The sequence below is a fragment of the Lactuca sativa genome, chromosome 7 (genome assembly GCF_002870075.4).
Source record: "Lactuca sativa cultivar Salinas chromosome 7, Lsat_Salinas_v11, whole genome shotgun sequence".
NCBI lineage: Eukaryota > Viridiplantae > Streptophyta > Magnoliopsida > Asterales > Asteraceae > Lactuca > Lactuca sativa.
Window position 1 is genome coordinate 18388320 of NC_056629.2, and position 11335 is coordinate 18399654.

The 11335-nt window shown below is 39.8% G+C and overlaps 1 protein-coding gene across 1 annotated transcript; it reads right to left on the minus strand.

Annotated features, from left to right (window-relative positions):
• Positions 1-6804: 6804 nt before the first annotated feature.
• Positions 6805-7536, minus strand: LOC128127201 (uncharacterized). The gene has a single exon (XM_052765627.1). The coding sequence runs from the start codon at positions 7534-7536 to the stop codon at positions 6805-6807; it is 732 nt and encodes a 243-aa protein (XP_052621587.1).
• Positions 7537-11335: the final 3799 nt, after the last annotated feature.

Genomic DNA, 11335 nt, shown 5'->3' on the forward strand with positions numbered 1-11335 from the left:
TTTTTTTTTTTTTTTTTTTTTTTTTTTTGCAAAAATTTTAAACTTTTAAAACCCATCTTAAATTAAATTAAAACAACTGAAATAGTCATAACATAATCCATCAACTTAGTAACCATATAAAATAAGTGCGGAAGTAATAATAATAATAAGGTCCCAACAAAATAACTAGTAGCGATGTCCCGATGCTCCATGTCAAGCCTTAGCCTCTTTAATCTTAACACCTGAAAAGTTATAAGGGAAAAACGTAAGCACGAAGCTTAGTGAATTCAAACACAGACATTGTACTAACATTCATATTTACTAGCCCTAATCCATTTTCCAATTATAATGATAAAGACAAAGAATGAATCAATGTCTATATTACGAGAAGGACTTGTAGGTTTGAACCGCACCGGGAAGATCCCGTATCATTTGGCCCTAATCACCGCACCTCACGAAGAGTATTTCGTTGGTGATCTTACCTACCCACCGCACCGGTAAATCCGTATCCTTTGGTGGTGTCCCCATATCCATAATTAGTTACATACAGTGCACATGTACGAATTAAAACAATACTTATATAGCATGCTTTTATAATAAATTCAAATAATCACACACGAGCTAACTAGCAAACACAATCATCAATACAACGGTGTGAGAGAACTCACCTTGAGTGAGTATTAAGGATGGCTAACAATCAAATAATGCTACCAAGCTTGAGCAAACTTCAAAACCTCGCCTAAGAAGGACTAAAGGTTAGAAACGAGAAGTAATGAAGCTATGAGTTGAGAAAAGAGTAATCACAGCAAGGTCTCTAAAACAGACCTGCTGTTCAAAACTGATTTACTCCAAAATCTAAAACAGAAACATAGTTTTAACTAAATTTTATAGGAAACTATGATTGCTCAGGATTCCATAACTATAAAGAACTCATTCTAACTCCAAAAGATGAATTAAATATGAATTTTACAAAATGGTGTATCACTTCTGTCTCCAACAATACAGTCAAGTGATGTTGGCCAATTCTACCCAACTTGTGAGTAGAATTCGTCCAAAAGAAAATTAAGAGAAGTAAAGGACATACAAATGAAAGTCTCAGAGTTGAAATTGAATGAAAAGCATCTCTCAAACTCCAGATATAAAATTCACATTGTGGACAATCACAACACTAGAAAAAGCTGGTGACTGCCCACTGACCTGGAGTGTGGATCCATTCTAACCAATTTATAATTGGAAATAACACCCCATATTCTCCAGATCTTAAATTCATAATATAAGGAACATATAGAAACTTGGAATCACTCTGTATCCTTTTCCAAGCCTTAGAAATGATGAAAACAAAATGACATATCAGAACAGACCCGGATCAGACCTAACAGCAAAGATGCCATTCTTTCACATAGATAAAGCCCTTATCAGTGAGGTTGGCCTTCTTAAGAAAGTTATCCAACTCAATATGTGAACTTTTGGAACTGGTTTGGGGTCCGTTTGAGTTCTAGAGCTCCAGATATGATTTTTACAAAATGACTACAGATCTGATGGAAAACAGAATCGTAGCCACCCGTGATTCCTTTTTGGCTTATCCATCCTTCTCCTTTTGAAACACATTTTAAGATGTGTTCATCATCCCAATTCAGTCCCCATGATAATGGTGGTACTAAAAAGGGTTAGGGATCATTAGGATTTCATTTAGCCTCAAGGATGTAATAATAATCAACATGAAAATAAACATAAGCACAAAAAAAATCATCATTCTCCCTTTTAGGGTTTCCATGATCTTTTGCCACATGTAATCCCCTAGATCCATCATCCACCATATATGGGGTGAAGATAGGATCTTGAGATGATGTATAACATACAATTACAAATAAAATAAGAAGGAGAAGAGGTGAAGATGAAATCATAAAACTAGAACAAGGTTATGAATCAAGTTGTAAGAAAGGATAAGGAGGTTCATACCAATACGAATACTTGTGACACCCAAAATTTTTTTGCAAAAATTTTAAACTTTTAAAACCCATCTTAAATTAAATTAAAACAACTGAAATAGTCATAACATAATCCATCAACTTAATAATCATATAAAATAAGTGCGGAAGTAATAATAATAATAAGGTCCCAACAAAATAACTAGTAGCGATGTCCCGATGCTCCATGTCAAGCCTTAGCCTCTTTAATCTTAACACCTGAAAAGTTATAAGGGAAAAACGTAAGCACGAAGCTTAGTGAATTCAAACACAGACATTGTACTAACATTCATATTTACTAGCCCTAATCCATTTTCCAATTATAATGATAAAGGCAAAGAACGAATCAATGTCTATATTACGAGAAGGACTTGTAGGTTTGAACCGCACCGGGAAGATCCCGTATCATTTGGCCCTAATCACCGCACCTCACGAAGAGTATTACGTTGGTGATCTTACCTACCCACCGCACCGGTAAATCCGTATCCTTTGGTGGTGTCCCCATATCCATAATTAGTTACGTACAGTGCACATGTACGAATTAAAACAATACTTATATAGCATTCTTTTATAATAAATTCAAATAATCACACACGAGCTAACTAGCAAACACAATCATCAATACAACGGTGTGAGAGAACTCACCTTGAGTGAGTATTAAGGATGGATAACAATCAAATAATGCTACCAAGCTTGAGCAAACTTCAAAACCTCACCTAAGAAGGACTAAAGGTTAGAAAGGAGAAGTAACAAAGCTATGAGTTGAGAAAAGAGTAATCACAGCAAGGTCTCTAAAACAGACCTGCTGTTCAAAATGGATTTACTCCAAAATCTAAAACAGAAACATAGCTTTAAATAAATTTTATAGGAAACTATGATTGCTCTGGATTCCACAACTATAAAGAACTCATTCTAACTCCAAAAGATGAATTAAATATGAATTGTATAAAATGGTGTATCACTTCTGTCTCCAACAATACAGTCAAGTGATGTTGGCCAATTCTACCCAACTTGTGTGTAGAATTAGTCCAAAAGAAAATTAAGAGATGTAAAGGACATAGAAGTGAAAGTCTCAGAGTTGGAATTGAATGAAAAGCATCTCTCAAACTCCATATATAAAATTCACATTGTGGACAATCACAGCACTAGCAAAAGCTGGTGACTGCCCACTGACCTGGAGTGTGGATCCATTATACCCAATTTATAATTGGAAATAACACCCCATATTATCCAGATCTTAAATTCATAATATAAGGAACATATAGAAACTTGGAATCACTCTGGATCCTTTTCCAAGCCTTATAAATGATGAAAACACAATGACATATCAGAACAGACCCGGATCAGACCTAACAGCAAAGATTCCATTCTTTCACATAGATAAATCCCTTATCAGTGAGGTTGGCCTTCTTAAGAAAGTTAGCCAACATTTGTGAACTTTTGGAACTGGTTTGGGGTCCGTTTGAGTTCTAGAGCTCCAGATATGATTTTTACAAAATGACTACAGATCTGATGGAAAACAGAATCGTAGCCACCCGTGATTCCTGTTTGGCTTATCCATCCTTCTCCTTTTGAAACACATTTTAAGATGTGTTCGTCATCCCAATTCAGTCCCCATGATAATGGTGGAACTAAAAAGGGTTAGGGATCATTAGGATTTCATTTATCCATAAGGATGTAATAATAATCAACATGAAAATAAACATAAGCACATAAAATCATCATTCTCCCTTTTAGGGTTTCCATGATCTTTTGCCACATGTAATCCCCTAGATCCATCATCCACCATATATGGGGTGAATATAGGATCTTGACATGATGTATAACATACAATTACAATAAAATAAGAATAAGAAAAGGTGAAGATGAAATAATAAAACTAGAACAAGGTTATGAATCAAGTCGTAAGAAAGGATAAGGAGGTTCATACCAATACGAATCAAGGCTGGAAATGAACAAGAATTAAGATCCAAACAACCCCTTGGCTGCTCTTGATCCCAAAGAGAGAGAGAGAGAGAGAGAGAGAGGGATGATTTTTGAGAGAGAGGGAGGGTTTAGAGTGTTTTCCTTGTGTGTGTTCCAAATGATTCAATTTACACATTAAGTACTATTAACTAGATGGACTTTGCAAATAGGCCCATAGCCCATGGACTTCAATAAAAGGAGTTTACAAGATGATCAAAAGAGTCCAATAACATAAGAAATCAGACATTGGTTAAATAAATTAACCCAAGGTTACAAGGATAATTAAATTAAAATAACAAAATGTACCGAGAAAACACGGGGCGTTACAACTCTCCCCCACTAAGAACGGACTTCGTCCTCGAAGTCAACACCTAGAAACAGATCCGGATAATGAGTCCGCATCTCGCATTCCGGTTCCCAAGTCCATTCCGAACCCTTCCTATGTTGCCACTGCACCTTAACCAGGTTTATAGTCTTGTTGCGGAGAGCTTTCGTCTTTCGTTCTAAAATAGCGATTGGTTTCTCAACATAATTGAGACGCTCGTCAATTTGTATGTCCTCCAGTGGTATCACAGCGGTCTCATCAACAACGCATTTTCGTAACTGAGACACGTGGAATGTATTATGAATTAGACTAAGCTCGTCAGGAAGCTCTAAACGGTAAGCCACCTTCCCCACACGAGCTATGACCTTGTAGGGTCCAACGAATCGGGGTCCGAGCTTTCCCTGCTTCCGAAATCGAATCACACCTTTCCAGGGGGAAACTTTAAGCAACACATAATCTCCCACCTGGAACTCAATATTGGAGCGTCTTTTGTCGGCCTAACTTTTCTGACGACTACTCGCTGTGACCAAATGATCCCGAATCACTTGGATTTTCTTCGTAGTCTGTAGCACGATATCGGTACTCCCAAGTACCCTCTGCCCAGCCTCGCCTCAAAAAACGGGCGTCCTGCACTTCCTCCCGTACAAGGCTTCATACGGAGGCATTTTAATGCTCGAGTGATAGCTGTTGTTATAAGAAAACTCAGCTAGATGTAGATGGTCATCCCAACTACCCCCAAAATCAATCGCACACGCCCTAAGCATGTCCTCCAAGGTCTGAATCGTCCGCTCACTCTGCCCGTCTGTCTGCGGATGGAAGGCGGTAGTAAAATGTAATCGTGTGCCCAATTCCTCTTGAAACTTCCTCCAGAACCGAGAGGTAAATCGGGTGTCTCGATCGAAGACGATAGAAATGGGCACCCCATGTAATGAGACAATCTCCCGAACAAAGATCTCGGCTAATTTCTCCGCCGATGAGCTATCCTTTATAGCCAGAAAGTGAGCACTCTTAGTCAAACGATCAACAATCACCCATATCGTATCTGATCCTCGGGCAGTTCTAGGAAGTTTTGTAATGAAGTCCATGGTTAGATGCTCCCATTTCCATTCAGGAATCTCCAATGGTTGCAACTTCCCATGCGGTTTCTGGTGTTCCGCCTTGACCTTCCGACAGGTCATACATTCTTCCACAAATCGAGCCACATCATTCTTCATTCCATGCCACCAGTAAGCCTCATGAAGGTCCCGATACATTTTAGTAGCACCAGGATGGATAGAAAATTTTGACTTATGAGACTCATCCATTAGGGTTTTCCGATTTCCCCCGGTATATGGAACCCAAACCCTACCGTAGCGAGTCAGCAAACCCCGCCCGTCTCGTTCCATCTTAGGCAACTCTTTCCCAATCTTCTCACGCCTGATGTTTTCCTCCAGTATTGCCGTCTTTTGGGCGTTCTGGATTAGATCTAACAAAGACGACACCATCGTGATCCGGAGACACTTAGCTCGAATCGGTTCGGCAGATTGTTTACGACTGAGAGCATCAGCTACCACATTAGCTTTACCGGGGTGGTAGTGAATTTCACAATCATAATCTTTTACCACATCCAACCATCGGATCTGCCTCATATTCAAATCCCGCTGCTCGAACAAATATTTTAGACTCTTATGGTCAGTGTATATGATAAACTTCACTCCATAGAGATAGTGTCTCCAAATCTTAAAAGCGAAAACAACAGCCCCAAGCTCCAAATCATGAGTGGGGTAGTTTCGTTCGTGGGGTTTCAGCTGTCGGGAGGCATAGGCTATCACCCTATCTCGTTGCATTAACACGGCACCAAGACCTTGAAGCGATGCATCACAGTAAACCACCATATCCTCAACCCCATCAGGTAAGGCCAAAATCGGAGCATCACAAAATCGTTTCCTTAGCTCATCAAACGCCAGCTGCTGCTCCGGGCCCCAAACGAAATTCATTGATTTTTTGGTCAATCGGGTGAGTGGTAAGGCGATTTTAGAGAAATTTTCAATGAACCTCCGGTAATAACCGGCTAAACCCAAGAAACTGCGAATTTCAGAAGGTGTTTTTGGAATCTTCCATTATTTAACCGCATTAACCTTGGCTTGATCGACCTTAATACCGTTTTCTCAATGTCAGAGGGTGAGTACGGAATGCTGTTTTCTCAATGTCTTCTTCACGAACCCGCATCTGATGGTAACCGTAACGTAAATCAATCTTGGAAAACCAAGATGCTCCGTGAAGCTGATCGAAAAGATCGTCAATACGTGGCAATGGGTACCTATTCTTTATCGTGCGCTTGTTTAGCTCCCTATAATCAATACACATTCGCTGGGATCCATCTTTCTTCTTCACAAAGAGAATAGGAGCACCCCAAGGCGAGCAGCTTGGCCGTATAAACCCTTTATCACTTAGTTCTTGAAGTTGATCTTGGAGCTCTTTCATTTCAGGTGGTGCCAAGCGGTAAGGAGATTTCGCTACCGGAGTCGCACCTGGCACCAAATCAATGCGAAACTCCACTTGCCGAACAGGTGGCAAGCCAGGGAGTTCCTACGGAAAGACATCGTTGAAGTCGGAAACGATAGGAATGTCGTCTAGTGCTATAGCAAAAGAGCAAGAAGCCATAGCCAGGCGGGGAATGTCCCCCTGAATAATAAGTTCTCCACCTCTAGGGTTTCGAACACGAACTTGCTTCTTACGAAAGTGGATTTCCGCATCAAACGCATCAAGCCAATCCATGCCTACGATAACGCAGAGCTCTCGCATCGCAATAGGGATAAGATCAATAGGGAATTCAACTCCAGAAAACTCGAGAGTGCAACCCCGATAGACATCGGTGACATAAATAGTGCGATTGTCGACAACATCGACAACCATTGGGTGAGCCAATTTTCCGATACTACGCCCCAAACGATTAATAAACGTGTGAGATACAAAAGAATGGGTAGCACCGCTATCAAACATAACAACATCGGGCTTGGAATCTAGCAAATAAGTGTCTGCCACTGTCGTTGTAATCACCGGCTCCTCCACAGTCATCTGGTGAGCACGACCTCGTGTCACCATAATGGTTCCCTTAGAGGATGATGCAATTGCAGGATTTGTACCCCTGTCTCCTTTACCAGTCTTCAACTTCGGGCATTCAGGCTTCTTGTGTCCCGTCTCGTTGCAGTGATAGCAGACGGGAATTGCAGAAGTAATATGAGGTACTGCACTCGCAGGGGGATCCCTACAATTCTTCCAATGATGCCCTGGCTTTTTGCAGTTGTAGCATATCAACATATTTTTCTCGCCCTGAAGACGTCCTATACTCATACCTTGACTTACTACCCTGCTTTTGCGTTTTCTGGGCATCTCTGGATGTCTTGGAAGAGGTGTCATTGGCCTTCCTCTTGGACTGGGTCTGCAACTCAATTTCCCTCCTCCTCGCTACATTCATGATCGCAGATAAATTCGAGAACTTCTGCATGCTAACAAATTCTCGAATCTCGATACGCAGGATGGTCGTGTACCGGCTGACTAACCAGGCCTCGTTCCCAGCAAACGAGGGGCAAAAAGATAGCATCTCCAAGAACTTGGCGTTCAGGTCACTAACGGATTCGGTAGTCTGCTGTAAGGCCATGAACTCTTGCTGCATCCGCTGCTGCTCCACCTTAGGCACATATTGTTCCTCGAACCTCTCCACAAATTGGGCCCAAGACATGGCCCTCACTTCGTCTTCGATCAATAGAGCGGTGATGGTGTTCCACTATGTCTTTCCCCTTTTTCACTGCTGATTCATGGCGATCACTGCTTTGTACTAGTCCGGACACCCAACACTTATGAAGGCGCCCTCAACATCTGACACCCAGGGCTTAGTAGCAACTGGGTCGGATTCACCATTCCAAAGAGGAGAGCTACACTTGTTGAACTTCTCGAAGTAGTATGCCGAATCCCGAACGGGCGGAGCCGATAACGCTCCCCCGGGAATAGCTGCGAGGCGCTCATCCAGAAGAGCTTTGACCTGGTTGATTATGTCATTAGTCACGCCCGGGATTAATTCATTGAAAGCGTTATTGAATTCCTCAGCGACAATATTCCTAACTTGCTCCATTTGGAGCTGATTAAGGCGAGCAGGCGGAGCCATTGGTATTCACAGAAGAAGGAAATTCTTAGAAACAATTCAGCCTAGATATTTCTAGGAAGACAAAACACTCAGCTTGCCGAAAATTTTTCAACCTTGCCCCGACTCGAAACCGGCACCGATGTTTCAAATAGTAGGGGCCCTTCTACTACCTTCCACACAAGTTCCAATTTCGCATTCGCGTCTAGTTTCAAAATTTCCAGTTCGCTCTAGCCGTTAATTTTACAACTCTCTCACATGTTAACACTAACTAAGTGTGTAATCTAATATTTTAAGGCTAGTAGAATCCAATTCATAGTCAACAATTTAACATAAACATTTAACATAAGAAATAAGGCTTACTTGGCTGGCTGACTGGTACACCGCGACATCTTTCACTACTAGTCTTCAGAAAGTTTGAAAAATATTTTAAAAAGAAAATAAACTCTTATAGAGCCTCAAATTTGAGTCTAGAACATCCACAAGAATGCCTAGTTCCCTCAAACTGTGGCTCTGATACCAACTTGTGACACCCAAAATTTTTTTGCAAAAATTTTAAACTTTTAAAACCCATCTTAAATTAAATTAAAACAACTGAAATAGTCATAACATAATCCATCAACTTAATAATCATATAAAATAAGTGCGGAAGTAATAATAATAATAAGGTCCCAACAAAATAACTAGTAGCGATGTCCCGATGCTCCATGTCAAGCCTTAGCCTCTTTAATCTTAACACCTGAAAAGTTATAAGGGAAAAACGTAAGCACGAAGCTTAGTGAATTCAAACACAGACATTGTACTAACATTCATATTTACTAGCCCTAATCCATTTTCCAATTATAATGATAAAGGCAAAGAACGAATCAATGTCTATATTACGAGAAGGACTTGTAGGTTTGAACCGCACCGGGAAGATCCCGTATCATTTGGCCCTAATCACCGCACCTCACGAAGAGTATTACGTTGGTGATCTTACCTACCCACCGCACCGGTAAATCTGTATCCTTTGGTGGTGTCCCCATATCCATAATTAGTTACATACAGTGCACATGTACGAATTAAAACAATACTTATATAGCATTCTTTTATAATAAATTCAAATAATCACACACGAGCTAACTAGCAAACACAATCATCAATACAACGGTGTGAGAGAACTCACCTTGAGTGAGTATTAAGGATGGATAACAATCAAATAATGCTACCAAGCTTGAGCAAACTTCAAAACCTCACCTAAGAAGGACTAAAGGTTAGAAAGGAGAAGTAACGAAGCTATGAGTTGAGAAAAGAGTAATCACAGCAAGGTCTCTAAAACAGACCTGCTGTTCAAAATGGATTTACTCCAAAATCTAAAACAGAAACATAGCTTTAAATAAATTTTATAGGAAACTATGATTGCTCTGGATTCCACAACTATAAAGAACTCATTCTAACTCCAAAAGATGAATTAAATATGAATTTTATAAAATGGTGTATCACTTCTGTCTCCAACAATACAGTCAAGTGATGTTGGCCAATTCTACCCAACTTGTGTGTAGAATTAGTCCAAAAGAAAATTAAGAGATGTAAAGGACATAGAAGTGAAAGTCTCAGAGTTGGAATTGAATGAAAAGCATCTCTCAAACTCCATATATAAAATTCACATTGTGGACAATCACAGCACTAGCAAAAGCTGGTGACTGCCCACTGACCTGGAGTGTGGATCCATTATACCCAATTTATAATTGGAAATAACACCCCATATTATCCAGATCTTAAATTCATAATATAAGGAACATATAGAAACTTGGAATCACTCTGGATCCTTTTCCAAGCCTTATAAATGATGAAAACACAATGACATATCAGAACAGACCCGGATCAGACCTAACAGCAAAGATTCCATTCTTTCACATAGATAAATCCCTTATCAGTGAGGTTGGCCTTCTTAAGAAAGTTAGCCAACATTTGTGAACTTTTGGAACTGGTTTGGGGTCCGTTTGAGTTCTAGAGCTCCAGATATGATTTTTACAAAATGACTACAGATCTGATGGAAAACAGAATCGTAGCCACCCGTGATTCCTGTTTGGCTTATCCATCCTTCTCCTTTTGAAACACATTTTAAGATGTGTTCGTCATCCCAATTCAGTCCCCATGATAATGGTGGAACTAAAAAGGGTTAGGGATCATTAGGATTTCATTTATCCACAAGGATGTAATAATAATCAACATGAAAATAAACATAAGCACATAAAATCATCATTCTCCCTTTTAGGGTTTCCATGATCTTTTGCCACATGTAATCCCCTAGATCCATCATCCACCATATATGGGGTGAATATAGGATCTTGACATGATGTATAACATACAATTACAATAAAATAAGAATGAGAAAAGGTGAAGATGAAATAATAAAACTAGAACAAGGTTATGAATCAAGTCGTAAGAAAGGATAAGGAGGTTCATACCAATACGAATCAAGGCTGGAAATGAACAAGAATTAAGCTCCAAACAGCCCCTTGGCTGCTCTTGATCCCAAAGAGAGAGAGAGAGAGAGAGAGAGAGAGGGATGATTTTTGAGAGAGAGGGAGGGTTTAGAGTGTTTTCCTTGTGTGTGTTCCAAATGATTCAATTTACACATTAAGTACTATTAACTAGATGGACTTTGCAAATAGGCCCATAGCCCATGGACTTCAATAAAAGGAGTTTACAAGATGATCAAAAGAGTCCAATAACATAAGAAATCAGACATTGGTTAAATAAATTAACCCAAGGTTACAAGGATAATTAAATTAAAATAACAAAATGTACCGAGAAAACACGGGGCGTTACAGTCTTAGACACTTGAAAGTGTTTGGTTGCATCTCTTACATCAAAATCAAGGATTCTAAAAGAGACAAGTGTGAGGCGTAAACAAGGAATTGTACCTTCATATGTTACTGATTGGATGACATGGGTTACCATTTATGGGATAACCAAAATAAAAGGGTTATCAGA

Bases quoted from the DNA above. Each gene is read 5' to 3' on its own strand.
- LOC128127201 (XM_052765627.1), bottom strand. From the start codon at position 7,536: ATGTTGATATGCTACAACTGCAAAAAGCCAGGGCATCATTGGAAGAAT.